Source organism: Monodon monoceros, unplaced genomic scaffold (assembly GCF_005190385.1).
Source record: "Monodon monoceros isolate NGI ecotype Baffin Bay Population unplaced genomic scaffold, NGI_Narwhal_1 Super_Scaffold_9, whole genome shotgun sequence".
Taxonomy (NCBI): domain Eukaryota; kingdom Metazoa; phylum Chordata; class Mammalia; order Artiodactyla; family Monodontidae; genus Monodon; species Monodon monoceros.
Window position 1 is genome coordinate 51,153,944 of NW_021703786.1, and position 20,201 is coordinate 51,174,144.

Consider the following 20,201-nt stretch of genomic DNA (forward strand, 5'->3'; position numbering starts at 1 on the left):
GGAAATCAGACCTACCTCTGAAGGAAGCATGTGTCTGGTGTGTTGATGAGCTCAACTCACCTTCCACCAAAACGCCGCTCGAGGCCCCGGAAGCCACAGCTCCTTCCTTAAGAGAGTAAGCAAGTTAATGAATAAAATTCTTTTCCGAACGAATATCCTTTTTTTCTCAAATAATCTGGCATGTCTTTGTTATTTAATTTCCCATCACAATTAGATATGTATAATCTCCCCCACCCACAAAAAAAGAGAAAGTGTGTAGATTGTATCAATTCTAAATTTTAAATTAATTTCATGGGTAAAATTCCTCACACAGCATGCTTTCAGAAGCCCAAGGAAAATGCCCCGAATTCCCTAAAGCCTTTTTTTAAAAAAGTTAAATATACTCCCTGCCCTATGTGGCCTTCAAAATAAGTGAGTTCCAGAACATCATCTTTGGGAGGTTATTACGGAAAGTCTCAAAAGGGATATTGCTTCTCATATCAATATGGGCCTCCTCTAATCCCCCAAAACAGCATTTCAAGCAAAGTTCTGGAGCATTAAAAGGGCCCTACAACACTACTTGTTCTAAGTTAATATTCTTCCTTTCCACAAATATTGAGTGAGGACCATGTACTGCCTTAGTTTAGCTTCTTCCAGAAGCAAAGACTGCACTGCAAGTAGATTATCTCAATGGAGAGGATGCAGGGAAGGGGAGAGGGCCAACCCAGGGACACTATGAAAACAGCTTCCATACCGGGCAACAGGGCCTCAATCCCACAGGGAAACACTGTCAGGATTATCCCCGCAGAGGGGGAGGGAGCTGGGGTGTTACACTCCCCAGAGGCATTGGCTGATGGGTCCTGGGGGGGTTGGGTTCCTGGCATTTCAAGCCTGCCACACCCGGACCAGAGAGCAACCTCAGCCCCGGTGGGGGGTGGGGGAGGAAATCGCCCTCAGGCACAAAGCAGCAGCCTGAAAGTTCCAGGAGATAGAGGTGGTCTCTGGGGTAGCATCGGACACCTGTGTCCAGCACAGTGCAGGCCCCGAGGGGGACAGAGTGGACATTTAGGATGAGGTTCCTGCCTTCCAAGGAGGTAAAGAAGTACAGTGTACACAGGAGAAGTTGAGAGCCAACACAAAACATCACAGAATGCCTATTTGAAAGTCAGGAGAAAGTGGTCCTCTTGGTCTCCGCTAGCCCCCAGCTGACAGAGCAGCCCCCTACCCCTTCCTTAAAAGGACAGTGACAGGTTTCACATCGGCCACCACACCCTGGCAAGATATACTGAGGGGCATTCAGAAGAGCCCTCTCCTCCCCTGGAGAGGAGGTTAGCAGCCGGGCCTGGCAGGGGCCCTCCCTGTGCCGAGGCTAGGCCTGTCCCCTGCTGCCAGGTTGGGGCGCACCCATGGAATCAAGCAAAGGGCACTGAGGGCTCAGGCACAGCTCCACGGGGAGGAGGAGATGGGAGATATACTAATACTCAGACCTCACCCAATGATCTGGGTTTAAGGTAAAGATAGCAGAGAGTGGGGCAGTTCAGTTGGCATTTCCTGTGCCCTCTGGCTCTACCATGGTGGCTGGGGGTGCGGTGCACGTATGAGTCTGAGGGCACACCTGCCTCGGAGTACCTTGGTCTCCTGGTATCGTCTTCCATGGGGGGTGGGGATGGGGGTGGCCTGTGGCCGCCTTTCTGCCATGAGATATTCTGGGATAATGGTGAAAATGACGCACTTTGACCTCAGAGCTGCATTTTTCTCTTTCCCACCACGTGCTAGCTGTGTGACCTCAGACAAATTGCTTAACCTCTCTGAGCCTTAGTTACCACATCTGGAAACGGGGATGCAAATACCCATCTCAGTGTTGTGAGAATCAAATGCAGTAATTACATAAAGCATTTAGCATAGCGTCTGGCCCCTAGGAAGCGCTCAATCTATTGTAGGAGCTTTGAGTAATGATGTTTTAGGTGGGGTGGCTACACAGCCACCTCATCAAAGGGTGAGCTTCACAAAGAAACGTGGCTTCAGCGACTGGCTGATAGAATTCAAACAAACCGCAAAACAAATTACAGGGGTCTGGAGCAAGAGGGAATGTAGGAGGAATGAACCGAGGGTCTCAAAGCCCAGTGTTCTGGGGAGGGGGCTTTGAGCCAAACAAGAACACGCCTACTTGTAGCCTGGAACTAAAGGGGAGTCTGTGCTCAAGATATGAACAGAGGAAGCAGGTGGGGATTAACTCTTCCACAAGCACAGAAGTGGCTCCAACTCAAACCACGCTGGGTTAGAAGTTTTAAGTATCTTTCTCATATCCAGCCTGTTTCAGTGAGGACTCTTTACCCAATGAAAACTGGCTTACTGACAAAACGGAGAGACTGATTTATAAGGCCAACAGTCCAGGGTTGGATATGGCTTCAGGCATGGCTGGATCCAGGAGGTCACACTGTGTCATCAAAATTTGTCTCTTTCTCCACATCTCGCCTCTGCCTCCCTGATTAGCTTCACGTTCAGGCAGGTTCTCATAACAGGATTGCAAAACTGGCCACTGACATCCTTATAGTTCATCGAAGAAAAGAGAGTCACCCCTGTATTCATATCAACCCCAGAGAAGATCTCTGGCCTGGCACAGGTCATATGCCCATCGGTGGACTAATCACAGTGGTCAAGGAAAGGGAGTATTTGCTGCAGAGACCTAGCATACGGTGGGGACGTGGCGGAGGGAGCCAACCCCACTGGACACATGTACTGAACAGATCGTCACAGAATCTATATAAAACCTACATAGAATACAGAGTGATTCCCTAAAGAGATGCCAAGTAGATTTGTCCATTACCCTCCAAGTGGAGAAAGATTCATTTTTAAAAGAACTTGAGGAAGGGTCACGGGGGTGGATTGCATAGCGTGAGTTAATCTCAAGGACCCAGATTGACTGCATACTGATCTCCAGAACTACTGACGCTTGCCCAACACTAGGGAATCTATTAACTAAAGATGAACAGTACTGTAACCATGGGTCCCTGAGCTGTTTTGGAGCAGAATGTTATCAGCTGGTCAGCACAGTTTAGCAATAATTGGGTTTATGATTTGCACCTGGTTTTGGTGGCGCCTGGGGGTGGATTTCAACCTTTAAGGCTAGAAGCTAGCCTTAAGGTCAGGTAGCTAGAATGTGCCTACATGACCAGCTCACTCTAAGACACTCCCACCCTAAGTAGCCCCTGGGTCTCCACACTAGTAGTGGTTGGAGACTCGGGAACAAAGCGCTACTGTTTGAGCCTCGTGAATATCCACTGTGGACACTGCAGGAAAATTCCGGGGATGTTACGACTTCGGTGCGGATTGGCGTGGTAGATACGGCAAAAGTGATGGAATCTCTCTTCCGAGATGAGGTTAACAAAAAGGGAATGTGTTTGCAGGAAGGAGGGAAGCATGAACAGGTGGAGCACAGGTGGAAGGAAGGATGAACAGGGCTGTAAAAATAATCTATAGGAAACTGCAGTGGTGGATACATGTCATTACACATTTGTCCAAACCCATAGAAAGTATAACACCAAGACGGACTCCTAAACTATGGACTTTAGTTAATAATAATGTATCAATGTGGGCTCATCAATTATAACAAATGTACCAACTCATGCAAGACGTTAACAATTGGGGAAACTGGCGGGGGTCGGGGGGAGGTTCACGTGGCAAGGAATCCACGCCCCCCGCCAACAGCCCACAGCCCCACGCGTGAGCTCGGAAGCAGGTTCTACCCCCGTTAAGCCTTGAGGTGACCACGCCCTGAGTGACACGGTGGATTACAGCCCGTGAGACCGGAAACCAGAGGCATCCAGCTGAGCGACGCCACAGAAACTGCGAGATAATAAAGTTGTTTGAAGCCACTAAATCTGGGGGTGATTTTGTTACGAATACAGTTGGCTTCTTCCCTCACCGTCAGCTGTGCTTCTCAGCAAGCTGCATCCCCCTCGACCTGAGGGTGGAAAACCCGAAACCCAACCTTCTCCTAAAAGCCATGTATTATTGGGCACCACGGACTCCCAGCGGAGGACCGCTGGTGCTCCGAGGAGGCTTAAGTTTTATACCCAGAAGCAATGCTGTGCCCTGCAGGGTTGAGGGGGGCTGCTGGATGAGTTAAGTGATAGGTAAGACTGAATGGTTTCCACCTGTTACGCTCACACCTGGAGCTGTCGACAGCTATTTATATTTTCATGGTCTGTGTTTTGCATCCTGCCCCGCACCTTGTAATTATAATATCTTAGGTCACTTTCTAGTTTATAGGTTCTTCTATCTCATTTGTTCCTCAGTCAAGATGTCCTCTGAGTGGTGGGAACTGTTATCTCCACGGTACAGTTTAGGCTTAAAGAGAAGAGGTGAATTGCTCAAGTCACACAACTTCTAAGAGATGGGCTCCAAGGTCTCCAATGGTCTTTTAGAAAATGTTTATCAAGTCACTGCTCAGCCTGCAGTTCTCTGTTAATTGATGCCAGGCTACTGGGAATAACCATCTCATGGATCAGGCTCCTCCCTGCCCAGGAGCGGCGTAGGCATCACATACCCAACATAACACGATTCCATCTCCACAACCATCTCTGAGATGCGAGGTGTTGTGATCCCAATCACACACGAGGAAATGGACACAGAAAAGGAAAGTGACCTGCTCAGGGTCACTCAGGGCCTAAGGGGAGGAGCTGGGATGTCACACTCAAGTCTGGTTCGTTCCAAAGGTCCAGCTCTTAATCGCTGTGCTGTGGTGCCTCAGATGGGCTCCCAAAGCAGCGGGGAGCCAAGCTACACTCCCTCCTGGAGTTCGACCGCCATGGAAAGAGGCAGATGAAGACAGAATGGGGGCTCGTCGGCAGGGCCGGTGGCTGAAGCCGGCTGGGGTGTAGTTGAAAGGAGGGAGTCCTTCCCGGGAACTGTGGCTGGCAGGGCAGCTTGCTGGGAAGAAGAGGCCTGGGGAGGTAGAAATCCACACCCACAGGGCTCCAGAGGGCCCCAGGGTGATGGGAAAACACTCTCTGGGGCCTCATGGACATGCTGTGTACTTGTTCATGGTCAAATCTGGCCTTTGAAACTCCTGACACACTCCCTTCTGATCATCACTGGGAAGGGCTTAGGAAGCATCCTCTCTCCCACCTCACCCAGGCCCGCATGCCCACCTGGGGCCACTTACCGGCCACGCCTTGGCGTTGAGGATGGTGCCAAGGCCTCACAGTCAAAACAGGGGCCTGGGACCAGCAGCACCCACAGGGCCTGGAGCTTGTTAGAAACTCTCCAGCCCCAGGCCAGACTTCCCGAATCAGAGCCTATAGTTTAACAAACTCCCCAGGTGACTCATGCACGTTGATGTTTGAGCAGCTCTGGTGCTTGGGAGACAGTTTCCCCAGATTTCTCACGTGTTGCGCATCTTGTAAGGGGTCTCCGACTGCCTTTTGTTTTTCCTTTTTTTTTTGGCTGCGCCGCGCAGTATGCGGATCTTAGTTCCCAGACCAGGGATCCAACCTGCACCCCCTACAGTGGAAGCACAGAGTCTTAACCACTGGACCGCCAGAAAAGTCCCTTTTCTTTTTCTTTTTTTTTTGCCTTTGCCCTTTGAAGGATGTTGGGGTGACCAACGGCCTTGGAAGATAGACAGGGTCTCGATTCCAGTTCCTAAGCTCAGAGTTCCTCTCCCGTCAAACACCCTTTATATCCCAGTGCCACCTGGCCCCCTCTGCATCATTCTGTGGGAATTGAGGCTCTGGAAACCAACAAACAAATGCTGACCCTCTAGCTATTGCTGTGACTCATAAATCATCCTTTGTCTCTGACCCAAGAGTCTCATGTCTTTAGCCAACATCCATGCAAGTGTGGAGGCCAATGTGTTAGCTTTGCAAATAGTGTAAAAGCTAAGGCGCTACACAGTTCTTAACACACTGACCATTTAACTCTCTGGTTTCTCTTCACTCAGATCACCAGAAAGCTGTACCATGTTCTACACGCGGGTTTTACTTCTCAAGTTACACAGGAAATGCATATATATTACAGACAAATTAGAAATTACACATAAGCAAAAAAATGTTTTAAAAACACCCAATAGTCTCACCATTCAGAGAAACTGAGCCTCATCTGTTTCGTATCCATCCTTCCAGTCTTTTTCTATTCAAGTATCTACATACAGGAAAACAAAATTAATGGGTTAATAATACATATGTTGTCTTCTAATGATCCTCTTAAAAATATAGCATGAACATCTTTCCAAGTCACTAAATTGACATCCACATCGGACTTTGTAAAGCTTGCCTGGTATTTTATTGTATAGACTATTTATTCAATCCCTATTTGTGGACATTTACTTGGTTTCCTACTTTTTGGCGATTCTGAACAATTTTGCAAAGAACATCCTTATATGCACATTTTAGTGCAATCGTCCAGTGCTTTGGGTACATTCTTGGAAGTGAAATTACAAGCCAAAAGATAATTAAAACAAGAAACGCTTGTATGGCTTTTAACTCATGGCAGGTACTATTCTAAGCACTCTGCACGTATGATCTCATTTAATCTTCGCAAGCTGTCTGTGAGAAAAGAACCCCTCTTATCCTCATTTTACAGAAAGTTTAAGGGACTTGCTAAGGTCACACAGCTAATAAACGATGGAGCTGGGATTTGAATCCAGGTGGTCTGGTGAAGAGGTCTAGAATATGCCACTCCAAAATATGCCACTTTGGCATAAAGATTATTTTGAGCTGAAGGCAATTGAGAATCAACAGAGGTAGGAAAAGTTCTTTGCTTTCCCCTTGTCTGCCTAAAAGCAGGGTACCAATTTCCCTTTGTGAAGCTAGGATAGATTGCTCCTGCTCCTCCTATACCACGATGAGGACAGCAACTCTTGTCACCAGAGACAGAGGCACCGAGATGAATCTGCAAAAACAGGCCTTGTTAAATAACCCTTATCTTCCATTAATTTCCCCAATTATTTCCTAGTCACTTTTTCACAGTTTATTGGCCCTAGGCCCAAACTCCCTTTCCTTTTTCTAATGACTTCTCAATTTATCACCCTTTGTTAAAATGGTATATAAGCTCCTGAGTCTAATTTCTTTGGCTTTTCACTTCTGTGAAAACCCCGTGTACGTAAAAAAATATTAACATCGCGGCTTCCCTGGTGGCGCAGTGGTTGAGAGTCCGCCTGCCGATGCAGGGGACACGGGTTCGTGCCCCGGTCCGGGAAGATCCCACATGCCGCGGAGCGGCTGGGCCCGTGAGCCATGGCCGCTGAGCCTGCGCGTCCGGAGCCTGTGCTCCGCAACGGGAGAGGCCACAACGGTGAGAGGCCCGCGTACCGGAAAAAAAAAAAAAAAAATTAACATCAACAACACTGTATGCCTTTTCTCCTGTTAATCTGTTTTTTGTCAGTTTAATTCACAGGCACCATGCACTAAACCTAAGAGGGTAAAGGAAAAGTTTTTTCCTCCCCTCCCCTGGCTCCGGAGTCTGTGTGTACCCTTACCGTACATATAAGTGCCTATTTTAAATGCCCTCCTTGTTTTTCTCAAGAGCCCAAGAGGAAATGGCACTGGAAGAATATATGTATCTTTGATTTTGTGCCCCTTAAATAGGTACAGGTGGTGGTAAAGTCCTCTTTGAACTTAGTGCCAGGAAAGAGCCCTGTCTTTGGAGGTTCACTGCCTTATACTAGATACTGTCACACAGTCTTCTTTCCATTTCGGCCATGCTTGTAAGGAAGCTCAAGACTAAGCTTTACCCTCACTTACAGCAGCTCTTTGCAGTCTGGATCCTGGTGAAGTTCCTCTCCAAGCCCCCCACCCCTTCACTATCTGGCCTTTTGCCTTTTACCCTGGTTTTAGTGCCTGTATCACAGAGAGGGTGTCTTTTTTGTAGTCATCCCTATCCCCTTTTGAAAATAAATAGATACAAATAAAGACTTGAAAAAAATGAATGAAAGAACTCATTTCGGGCTTCCCTGGTGGCGCAGTGGTTGGGAGTCCGCCTGCCGATGCTGGGGACGCGGGTTCGTGCCCCGGTCCGGGAAGATCCCACATGCCGCGGAGTGGCTGGGCCCGTGAGCCATGGCCACTGAGCCTGCGCGTCCGGAGCCTGTGCTCCGCCGCAGGAGAGGCTGCAACAGTGAGAGCCCCGCGTACTGCAAAAAAAAAAAAAAAAAGAACTCATTTCAACTAACTTTTTGGACCCTTACTGCTTTGTAAGAACTTCTCCAGGTTGGAAACAGTGGCGCTGGCTTTCAGAACGTCCTGTTATTTGTGCTCGCCAGCTTAATTACCTGCCCTAAGCCCCAGTGCTTTTGGAGAAAAGCGGTATTTTGTAATTACCAGCAATTGGTTTGACACACCCAAGACCCCTGCCTTCTCCTGCATTCTCATTTTGAAAAAGAAACCAGCAAACATAAAGAATAGAAACCTCCTGAGAATTGTCTGGCAGTCCAGCGGTTAGGACTCCGCACTTCCACTGCTGGGGGACTGGGTTGGACCGCTGGTTGGGGAGCTAAGATCCTGCATGCCGCACAGTGAGGCAAAACAAACAAACAAACAAAACCCTTTATGCTCTGATGACTAAAAGCAATGTTGTCTCTTAGACTGGTCCACTCAAACCACCATCAAAAGCTACAGTTCTCCAGAATCAGTAATGGTTTATCAGGGAAATAGGAGTGATTTTTATTTTCTCTAATATGTATTTTCCAATTAAAAAAAATGATCACTTATCAGTTGTGTCGTAGAAACATTATTTAAGATATACTTTTTCCAGTATTTTAGTATGGAAAATTTCAAATATAAACAAAGCAGACATAGCATAATGAAATCCCATGTACCCATCACCCAGTTTCTAGAATTTTCATCTTCTACCATTCTTGTTTCATCTATATCCCCATCCATTCCCCACCCCTCTCACCTTTTATGGTTCTCTTTTCTTTGGGTAAAAAATTACATTAGAATGCATAGATCTAAATTGTATAATCTTGACAAAGTATATACCCATGCAACGTACCCCCATCATGGTATAAAACGTTTTCATTCCTAAAGAAAGTTCCCTCACTTCTCTTCCCCGTCATCCAAACCACATACACCTAGGCAATCACTATTATTTTTTTCAACTTAGTTTTGCCTGTTCTAGAATGTCCTGTATATAAAATCATACAGTATATATTCTTTGGTGCCTGTCAGCGTTATGTCTATGAGATTCATCCATAATGTTTCATGTAGCAGTAATGTATTCCTTTTACTGCTAACTGGTATTACATTGTAGGAATATACACCAAGGTGGATCAGTTCTCTTATTGATGGATGGACATTTCAGTTCCTTCAACATATGACTGTTGTGAACAAAACTGTCGTGAACATTATATATTTTATGGACCTGCATTCATTTCTCTTGGGTAAGTATCTAATGGCATTTCATTGTGATTTTAATTTGCATTTCACTGCTAGCTAATGATGTGGAACACTTTTTCATGTGCTTATTTTCCATCTATATATCTTCCTTTATGAAGTATCTGTTCAAGTCTCTTTCCCATTTTTAACAGGATTGTCATTCTTATGTTGACTTGTAAGAGCTCTTTATATAGTCTGGGTATAAGTCCTTTGTCAGATGAATTGTTTTATCAGTGCATGGCCTATTTTTTGTTCAATACTTTCTTAATGGAGTCTTTGAAGACAGAAATAAATAAATAAAATAAAATAAACAGTTTGCTTTTCTTTTCAGATTTTCTATTTCATCTCATGTCAGTTAGGTCAGATAAAGTTTTTTAAAGGAATTTTTCCTTTTTGCCTATGTTGTCAAATTTGTTGGCCTACAGTTTTTCCTAATATTATCTTATTATGCTTTTGGTGCCTGTAGGATCTCTATTCAGTCATGATATTGGTAATTTATGCTTTCTATTTCTTAGTCAATCTAGATGAGATTTATCAATTTTTTCAAAGGCTCAAATTTTTGTTTTTAAAATTTTCACAATTGTTTGTCCATTTCTATTTCATCAGTAAGAATCTTTATTATTTCCTTTCTTCCTCTGACTTGGGGTTTAATTTGCTCATCTTTTTCTAGCGTCTTAAGACAGAAATTGCCATAAGGGGGCGTTAGGGGTGGGAGCTGCTTCCTACGGTTACTAACAATTGGGATTACTTCCCCTTATTCTTTTAGCCTTCCAACATCTGTGTGGTCAACTCTCTGTATGAAATCCCCTTTGTTGGAAATACCTTGTATGGTTTTAGTTTTCCAGACTGGACTCTGATTGTTATACATACGAACGAGCATTTCTTAAAGTGCATTCCAAAAAACACTAGTCCTATGAAATGCACGTAGGCTCTTTGGTCTAATGAGTTTGGAAAATGGTACACACTAGATCTTGCCTTTTGAAGATTATCAATGCCTGTTACCACATTAAAGGCTAAGGTAGATTATTCTACAGCAAAAACTCACTCCTTCTCACATCCATGGTGGAAGTATGGTTCCCTGACCCACTGATGTGAGCTTTGGCCATGCACCTTGCTTTGGCCAGTAGAAAGCGGGTGGAAGTACCAGGGTGCCGGTTCCTAGTGTAGACCTTAAGAGGTATTGTATGTTTCTACTTGCTCCTCTGGGAGCTTTTGACCTCTTCCACGAGAAGAATGCAACCTTCCCAGCCTACTTCAGAGACAAGGGGAACAAACTTGAACTCAACACCTAGCCTTGGGCAGAAACGCCCTATCAGACCCATAGACTCGTAAGCAAGAAAAAAAATGCTTGCTGCTATGTATCACTGTGATTTTGTGGGCGGTATTATACAGCAAGAGCTGACTAATACACGGGTTCCAAGAAGCCTTCAATAAGCATGCTTAGCATTGTTCAACTTTTCATTTCCCCGAACTTATTTGATCACAGAACCTTATTTTACTCCACAGAAAGCACTCTAGGAAACAGTGATATATACAAACCACTTGATAATGATTATACGCCAAAATAAAATTACGAGAATTTCATTTTGACAAGAGGCATCCCACACAATAGGAGTCATTGCCTAATCAATAGGGTTATTCATTTCTCCAATTTCTGGGAAGTATACCCAAAGGGCTTTCTGAGAGTTGTCATATTACTATTAATTATACCTACTGCTGCTTCTCTCGAGGGCACCAGCTTAATCTGATACACTTAAAAAGGTTGAAAATTTGAAACATTATTAGCCTCAACACACTTTTGCCTCTCTCTCTCTCTCTCTCTCTCTCTTGCCACACACGCACACACACAAATTATAGCTTTAATCCTACAGGCTTTAAATATTTTTCTATCAAAACCTTGGAACTGCTGACCAGCTCATTCATTTTATGGACAATTTACACCGTATAACCTAAAAGGCAAAATTAGCCCTCACTGTCGTCCCAATCCGCCAAGTTAGACTTAATTTCTATTAAAAAGAGACTGGCTTTGAAAATGTATTTGTGAGAATGGTAATATGTATTCCTGGGACATGTTTATTTCTGAGTCGCAACTCAAAGACTAACGGATGAGGCCCAGAGCCTCGCCATGAATTTGAGGCTGGAGTGAAATAAGATGCCTTCACTTCCAGTAGCTCTTACTGACCCTCTCTTTTGCTTTGCCCAAAGGGACTTTTCCTCAGGGAAGACAATAGTCTGAGATTGAAGAGATATGGGTGGTCATATGGAGTGTCATCATTCTGACTGCCTCAACTCTATGAGATATTGCAAATGAGAACTCCCAACGCGGGCCCACCTTGCTTCCACCACCATGACGATATATGTGCAGGACGCTATATGTGCAGGACGCTTGCCGCAGGCATGGACAAAACCTACAGTGGATCCTGGTGCCCAGACACCGTGTTTCTAGCTGTCCCTTTGTCCTACCTACAGGTTTTTCCAGCCCAGAGCAAAATACCACAATATATTCAGGCTGGGCGGACTAAGGTGCGTATTTCTTCTGCAAAGTGGGAGGAAGGCGATTTGAAAGGGAAGGTGGGAAGGGGCTGGCCTGACAACATCATTCACAGGTGCATCTCAGAGCAGATCGGCTTTGGAAAAGAGTACACATCAAATCTGGGAACAAATCCGTTAAAATTCCTGTGCCCAGGAACCCCTTGGAAAATCTTCCTATACCCCCAGGAGAACGCACACCCCAGTCAGAAGTATTGTACTATTAATACGTAATCACGTCTTAAAATTTCTTAAGAGGAGGAGCCGTTTCTCTCACTTTTCTTAACCAGGCATTATGAGTTTCTTTTAAAAAAAGGAAGCATCTCCAAGTGTTTTTAAAGGGTAATTTATTATTAAATGAAGAAGTCATAAAACAAAATGAAGTGAGACAGATGTCAAAGATAAATTTAAAAAGTCATTTTCATCAAATACTATTCCTAAGGTGAGAAACAGGAAATGTATCAATTGAAAAGGTACTTACTCTTTTTCAAAGGTCTGTGATTTCAAAAGAAAACTTTTCTCTGAAAATGCAAATCATCTTTATTACATAAAAGACATAATTTAAGAGTCTGAGAAAAAAGACTTTTTAACTCATAAGTAAATGGTATTTCCCAGACTCCCTTAGGAATGCTTGTTTTTAATCAGTGGGTTTTAAAAATCATCGCTTCCACCTTGCAAATTAACATGAATCCACCACAGATCGACAACATGCTATCCACCCTGACGTGTCCCCTTACGTCTTCACATGCTTCCTCGTCTGCAACTTTCAGCAACGCAGATTTGGAGAAGAAGAAAGGATTTGAGAGAACTAGTTTGGCCCCTAGTGAATAACTTAAAACAAAATCTGCTTTTCCACTCACATGACCATGTACAGTCGCTCACTTCTACTTACTGTACTGATATATTTCATATCAAAAAATCTCATACATGCATCTCAGCACGGGGCTGTTTAAAGGCCGCGTTCTCTACCCCTCGTCTCTCTGGCCGAGCTGCCCATGACATTGTCCTGGGCTCATCAAGTGTCTCCATTGGGCCAGAGCAAAACCTTGGGAATTCTCTTACCATAGTTTAAAAATCACATTTACCACTTGTCTTAAATGACAAGACCATGAAATCAGAGAGAAAAACCCATTTTTAATCAATAAATGCTGCGTAATTTACTCTTCCAAACGCAGGAGGCTGCTCTGCATGAAGACAGGAGACTACGGGGTCTTGGAGTGACCCCTCGAGGGGTCCCTGCTGAGCTTCACGCTGGCAAACTCGGGACCATGGAGCTGATCGCAGGCTCCACGGAAGGGATGCTTCCAACCAGGTGCGTGACAGACTAAACACTATTCAACCTGAAGAGGACAGCAGACCATTTGGCCCTCTAGGCCTCTGATGACTTTAAATGACAGTGATTATCATCACACCTGCTCTCCTCAGAACACCCTGCTGTGGCTCCAGGGTACCCAGAGAACTCTCAATTCTGCTTTCAGGACAGATGGAAGCCATCAGCACAAACCCGGAGATACAGCAGGAGCCCGAGCTTCCAGGAATCTGCAAGCCCCAAGCACTTGACATAACTTGGATGCATTGAAAGGAAATACCCACGGTTTTGTTCTCTCCGACATCAGAAGAGCAAAAGTCATCGGCCACTTTCTTTACTCAAAATCCACAGGGATCGGCAGGAGAAAGAAGTACGGGCCGGGTGAGGCAGGGCAGGCAGGAGGCTGAAGGCCAGAGGCAGCCTGGCCTCCACGCCCTCCTGACCCGGCCCAGCCTGTGTCCCCGCTTCTGTGGCCCGTTCAGCTGAATTCACACAGTTTCTTCCATTCACACGCAACGCCATGATTGTCACACTAAAACGAACGCTTAGATGTGTACGGTCACCCCAGCGCCCAGGTTTGGGAGTCTGACATGTGGCATCATTCCCTAGGCTCAATTCTCCTTTGCTCCCCTTGGCTGGAGGCAGGGAGGTGGATTTCCTTGCTTTTTCGCTTAGACCTTGGGCACCAGCAGAATTCCTCTGCGGTGTTGACCCAAAGTCACTGGAAAGGACGCCCACCCTGATGAACCAGATCACCAGAAACATCTGTGTCCACCTCCTCCCTGGGGGTATCAAGTCCTAGGTGTGACCATCGGCTCCCACTGTGAGTGAAACGCCCCCCGTGGACTCCGCCAGAAGTGCTGTCGCTAAGCATTCTTTCAAGACGCCATTTCTCTCCAAAGGACCCTCTGCTATGTTTCGCCTTATGAGAAAACTAGGAAAGTATTCGGAAACCCCAAGATACATATCAGGAGAGTTACACAAGCCTGTGGAGACATTACGAGATGCCAGGGGTTCCAGGCGCTTTGCCAGAGCCCGAGCTTGGAACCCACCCGTGGAAGGAACCAGAACCAAGTTGTTGCCCCCAGACTCAGCCACTAGTTGATCTGACCCCACTCTAGAGGCAAGAACAGGGTGAACGCCTTCCTTCCTGCCTGCCTGCCTTTCCCTTCCTCTCTTTCTTTTTTTTTGAAAGGCATCTTATATTGTGGTTTGGGGTTTTTTGATATCACAAAAAAGATTTAGAGAATTCCAAGAGTTTTGGTTAACAGGAAATACAAATGGAAATTTAAAAAACCAGAATGGAACTCAACTCTCCACAGATTGAACCCATATGGGTGTCACAGCTCACTGAATTAGCACCACTTTTGTAGCAGTGAAGACACCGGGGCAGAAAGTTCTTCCAACTCACTTTTTCCATCTCAGAGACTTTTTCCACGCTCCTCCTCAGACAAACTGACCGCCGGAAGAAGGGTGCTCCCTTCTTCCCTATTTCAAAGTGTGGCCATTTTCCTTTTGCTCTAGCCATCCTTTTATTTTCTCATCAAATTGAGACTTCGGGGAAGCTATGTAGCAGCAAACTAGGAAAACACACTCCTTTTAAAAACAATTGGAAAAAATTGTAAAAAATCAAATTCTTTCAATAATTAGAAGATGTTGTGACTTTTTTTTTTTTTTTTTTTTTATTCCTCAGGCTGGGCTTAGAGGTATCTCTGGGTTAGACTCTTCTGGGGCTGGAATGACACACAAGGGCAGCCTGGCCCAACCCAACCTGGGCAGGAAAGCCGGGCCAGCCCCCTGGCCTGCTGCAGTCAGCTCTCCTCCGACAGGTAATCACCGCCCACGAGCTCAATGGCTTCGAGCTCCACGCTGGACAGGAACCTCCTCAGTGTCTTGCGGCAGTTGTAATCCAGAGTGGTGGTGTAGACGGTCTTGGGGTACTTGGGGTAGACGATGGTGGTGCTGAGAAAGCGGGCAGGCTTGTGGCGCGGCTCAAAGCGCACCTCAGCCTTGTAGTTGCGCCACGTGCAACTGGGGATGCAGGTGATGGTCTGGCTGCAGGAGGCCACCGCCAGGCCCAGGGGCAGGTGGACGTCATCGATGAAGTGTCGCTCTGAGTCATACTTGACGGAGGACGTGTACCTGAGCGGGAGACATAAGGCAGCGTGAAGCCGCTCCTCTGAGCTGGGGGCGCAGGGATCCCTACCGTGACCTTGAGACTCTAGGGAGAAGCCACACGGAGTTTATAACGTGCTCACTGTGTGCTCCTGTCCTAGCGCTTTACTTCCAGGATCTAATTTAATCTTCCCAACAACCCTGGGAGAAGAAATCGGGGTGCAGAGGTTAAGGTCACAGTGGGAGGGAGCGGTAGAGCTGGGGTTTCAGTGCAGAAATGCAGGATTCCCAAGTTCAACCCGCACTCACTGTTCCTCACTGCAGGCGGCAGCCCCTGGAGTCGGCTCCCACTGACTTAAGCTTTGAGACTTTGGCCAAGTTACTTAACTTCCAAGCCTGTTTTCTCTTTCTGAGAAAGGTGCCCAATAGAATGGGGGAGAGTGTTAACACAGCGACTGCTGTCGGTGGGAATGATTATATATAACAAGGCAGATTCTCCTGTCCACGGGGGATGAGTGGTTTCTCTATCCCCTGAAGTGAACAATCAATGAGAGGAGAAGGGAACCCAGACATCCTGAATGCTGGTTCTGAAAGCTTGGTGATACCAAATACTAGTATTGGGGCCACCTCTGCCTTCGGCTTGGAGACTCCCTCAAACCCAGGGAACTGAGATCTGACCTTATCCATCACAGCCAATTAGTCTTGTTTTCCATAAAATAAATTAACATCCGCATTCCTCAGAAGCTACTTTATAATTTGTTTAAAGTCCTTCTGGGTCAATTTGGGAATTTTTTTTTTTTTTTGGAAGCAAAGCATGAATTCATATTACTTCCTAATTATGGCATCTTCATAGATACTAAAATATGCACAAGCGGGACCTTCCTGGCAGTCCAGTGGTGAGGACTCGACGATTCCGCTGCAGGGGGTGAGGGTTCGATCCCTGGTCGGGGAACTAAGATCCCGCATGCTGCGAGGCGTGGCCAAGAAATTTTAAAAATAAAAAATAAAATAAAAAGTATGTACAAGCATCACACATAGACAAACCGAACAGCACTGCCCCTCGCCAGGCCCTACCCACTGGTCAGGGATAAGAATCGGCACTCTTTTTTAAACTGAGTCCAGTGGAAACATCTCTTCGCCTTGGGCAAGTAGGTTAAAAGGCTGGGAAGCTCATGTCATGAAGTCATGTCCCCATTCTGTTCAAAATACAAGCTCCTCAGGAATAAAAGGCTGAACTGCTCACCTCCAAACTGGTGAGCCTCCTTTGTTCTGTGTCAAAGGGCCCTTTGTATTCGTGCAACGGAACTCCATCTTTAAAGCCACCAGCTACCAAAAGTAAAATTCCGTTCTCTAAAAAGACATATCTTTAATGGAGCCTCTCAATGGATCTCTGCCCCCAGATGAGCCTGGATGATAAATTCCCCGAGGAAGAAGAATGGTACTTTCCCAGTGAAATTAGAACCTGAGGCAAGGTCACAGCACCTTGACACTGGGGTGGGGGGGGGGAGATGTGGAAAGAAGCTTCTGGAAAGGGGAATTACTTTATTACAAATTTTTAAACATCTGATGGCCATGATAAGTGAAGTGCAAAAAGCAAGTTGCAGGACTTTATGTATAACACGATCTCGTTTTTATTTTAATAAGTGTATCTATATTCAAATGGTTAGAGCACAGAAAAAACATCCGAAAGAGTACCCACCAAACTATAAGAGTCTTTGGCACGCTTTTGTCATTGACTTTTTTTTTTTAATAACAAGCGTTAATTACTGGAACAAAAAATTGAAAATAGAAATAAAATGAAATCAGGGCCCACTATATTTACCTTACTTCAGTTGGTGGTAAGGGGTCAAACTCCACTCCCTCGCCAAACGACAGGGGGCATAACCTTGGCGAGCAGCCGGAGCCCAGGGCGTTGGGGAGAGAAGCTGGATTCTGCAACAACAGAAAATGCAGTTAGATCACAGCCCCATCCGATGCATTCCCCGCAGAAGGTCCTGGCTCTAGCCTCCAGCTGATGGGCCCAACTGAGATTTGTGTCACCCTCCAGGGAATGATGCCAGCGAAGGGCTGACCCACAGCACGGGAAGACCACTGGACAGGGCACAGAGGATGCCAAGAGGTCTGCTCAAATCCCAGGCCTATCATGAATGTGTGCTCTCAGCAGAGTCACAGCATATGCCCTGTGACCTTATTTGCACATCCAGGGGGTGTCCCTTTCCATCGATGAGGTTTTGTGGAAGGATGAAAAGAGGAAACAAATTACAGCTCAGCGTCGTGACCGCTGCCAGACCCCGGGGCTGCTGCATCATCCCGCAGCAAGGCGGTGAGAAAACCGCCATGAGCTGGGACTTCACTAACCCGAACCTTCAATTATGTGCCCCCAACCCTGTCATTGTCTCAGCAACTCTTCAGAAAAGGCCAAAACCAACAAAGAGAAATGCTACAAGGGATTTTTTTTTTTTACACTGAAGATTCAGTCCAACTTCCCCCATGTCCTCTGCCTCTGAGGCCACCAGATCAATGCCCAGCCAAGACGGAGGAATCTGCAAACTCATTGGGAAGATGAACACCAGAAAGTTCTCTATGTCACCTTCCACTATCCAGAAAACTCAAAGAGTCAGAGCACAGCATCCCAGGGGTTCACCGCCTTCCAGCCTAGTCAGAGCATTGGGCTTTCTGATTCAGCAAGCAGCCTGAGTAAGAGACGGGACCATCCTCCACACAGTTGCTGGGTTTTCACCTGACCTGACTGGAATCAGGGCTTCTGTGTTAAGTGAGCAACAGAGAGCAGCCCTTTGGGTTCCTGGGCTAACTGGGAGCTGTCATTTTCTTTGCCTGATTCGAGAGAAGAACCTACACTTGGGCCAGGGTATGGCGGTGGCAGCCCCACCCCCATGTCTTCCAGGAAGCAGACGTTTCTAGAAGGTTGACTCTAAGACTCTTATGTTACCAGGACAAGGTGTCAAGTGGGGGCATAGGGTGGACATGCAAAAGCCAAAGGGGACCAGGTAGGTCAGGGAGAGGCAGGGGGACCCCAGGGTCCAGCCCTGAACTTGGTGGGGGGAGAGCTTAATAAGCCCCCACTGGGGCTTGAGAACCCAGCTGGGGGAGGGGGTAAGGTGTGGACACCGGCTACCGCAGAGCTTTAGGAAACAGCCCCCAGCAGTGACAGGGGGCCCTGCGCTGCCCCAAGCTCTCTAGCTGCCAGGCACTCCCCAACCTGGAGGTGCCTTCCGGGAGTCCTGGGGGCTGCAGGACAATGCAGCCACCAAGAGGAGGTAGGCGCCACCCAGCACTCACAGGTATCCAGACAAGCACTCGGTTCTCTTGCTCCTGCTTCCTCTGCTCCCTCATCCCTGCCACCCAAGCTCCCTGAGCACCCAGCCTGCTCCAGGGCAGGCTGGGAGTGGGGCGGGGCAGCAGGGGTTCTACGCATGAACAAGGGGCTTACCAGGGAAAGGGGACGAAGTCACAGCCTTTGGCATGGCTCTGGGAAGCATCCAGGAAGACTTCCCAGAGGAGGTGACAAGTTGGGCACTGCAGGGCTGGCAAGGGTTTGACAGGTGGAAAAGCCAGCTGGGTGTTGGGAGAGGTAGAAGGGGATGGCTGGGAGGGAAAAGGCACACCAGGGGGAGGAGTAGCATCAGAGGCACCGATGTGTGTATCTGCCTGTGGTCAGGGGATGTGGAAGATGAGGCTAAAAAGGGCCAGGTGGCGAGGGCTCTGAAGGCCAAGATGAAGCGAGTGCTGCCTTCTAAATGGAAATGAGAGGATGCACTGATGTCCACCGAGACAGGATCATTGGTCAAGAATTCCACGCACCATCAAAGTGGGTGGGTCCCTGAGGAGCAGCGGCTGCCACTGACTACTTCACCCAGGGGAGAAGGCTGCAAACACCCATCCCCAAGGGGGAGGGGTGGCCTCAGAGTCCCACTTTTAGCTTGACCGTAGGCAGGATGTGGGTCCCCTGGGCTCTAGGTAAAGGCAATAAACACCACCATGTGAGCCATTTCTAAGGTAAAAGGGACCTGGTGTTTTTTCTTGAAATAAAAATTTTAAATTAAAGTAAAAGCACTCATTTTTGAAAGTTTCCACCCACCTAAAGGCCTCCCACCCATCATGGGCCAGACATGGGTTAGGTGACGGGACAAGAGGGGCCACGGATCTGAAAAGGTCCCCTCCAAAGCCACTAACAGTCCCCCAAAGCTGGCCCCCTTTGCTCTCTGAATCGGGGAGCCCGAGTACACCCCTCTCCCCAACACCCACCGGGTGGGGAAGCAGGCCCGTTGGAGCCACCGGGGGCGAGGGCAAAGCCCGGAGGTGCCTGGGGGAAGTTTGCTCTCGGTGTTCCCGGACCCCTCCAGCCCGGCAGGGTCAGGAATGTGGACGAGCCGCAGCCTGGCAGCCCCGGGGGCCATCACCTCGAAGGGAGGAGGCGGTGGTCGCCTTTCCCGGGGCTCCCGGGCCTCCCAGGCGATGACAATTTTCCAGCCACCGGCTCCAGCTGGCCGGGCTCTCGCCGCGCCTCCCGCCCCGGGCTCCCAGCGCTGGCCGACGGGCGGGCGGCGGCGGGGACAGCGTGCCCCGGTAGGGCCGACACGACCGCCTGGGGGTCTCCGGGGCCCGGGCGCGGGGGAATGCAGAGGATGGGGGGAGGGGCCGAGGCGGGGTCACTCACCGGGGCCGCGGGGGTGGCCGCCGCGTCGGGCTCCAGCGCCCCGGGGGCCGGCGCCCGCTCCCCGCCGCCGCCGCCCCCGGCCGCCGCGAGCGCCCAGTGGCTGGGGCTCGGGCTGGGGGGCAGCCCCGAGTCCGGACTGTCCAGGACGCTGTCGCCCTTCTTCTTCGCGTCCACGAGCTCGGGCACATCCTGCAGGCTCAGCCGGCCCACCATG

The 20,201-nt window shown here is 47.9% G+C and overlaps 2 protein-coding genes across 2 annotated transcripts in view; both read right to left on the bottom strand.

The window, feature by feature from the left end:
- RPH3AL (rabphilin 3A like (without C2 domains)) overlaps window positions 1-17,167 on the bottom strand; it is a 177,972-nt gene extending 160,805 nt beyond the window's left edge. The window contains 3 exon segments of the mRNA XM_029211702.1: window positions 16-106; window positions 6,059-6,123; window positions 17,137-17,167. Coding sequence (XP_029067535.1) covers window positions 16-106; window positions 6,059-6,061 — 94 coding nt within the window. The 5' untranslated portion in view covers window positions 6,062-6,123; window positions 17,137-17,167.
- Window positions 12,372-20,200, bottom strand: RFLNB (refilin B). Its single transcript, XM_029211703.1, has 3 exons — window positions 19,988-20,200; window positions 17,132-17,241; window positions 12,372-15,336 (listed from the first exon to the last, which is right to left on the bottom strand). Exons 1-3 carry the CDS (start codon window positions 20,198-20,200, stop codon window positions 15,006-15,008), a joined length of 654 nt encoding a protein of 217 aa, XP_029067536.1. The 3' UTR covers window positions 12,372-15,005.
- Window position 20,201: the final 1 nt, after the last annotated feature.

What these genes read in the sequence shown, in the direction of transcription:
- RFLNB (XM_029211703.1), bottom strand. Translation starts at nt 20,200, where the DNA reads ATGGTGGGCCGGCTGAGCCTGCAGGATGTGCCCGAGCTCGTGGACGCG. An exon ending in CGGCCACCCCCGCGGCCCCG is followed by an intron (nt 17,242 to 19,987) that starts GTGAGTGACCCC and finishes CTGTTGTTGCAG; the next exon opens with AATCCAGCTTCTCTCCCCAA. An exon ending in TTACCACCAACTGAAGTAAG is followed by an intron (nt 15,337 to 17,131) that starts GTAAATATAGTG and finishes TCTCCCGCTCAG; the next exon opens with GTACACGTCCTCCGTCAAGT.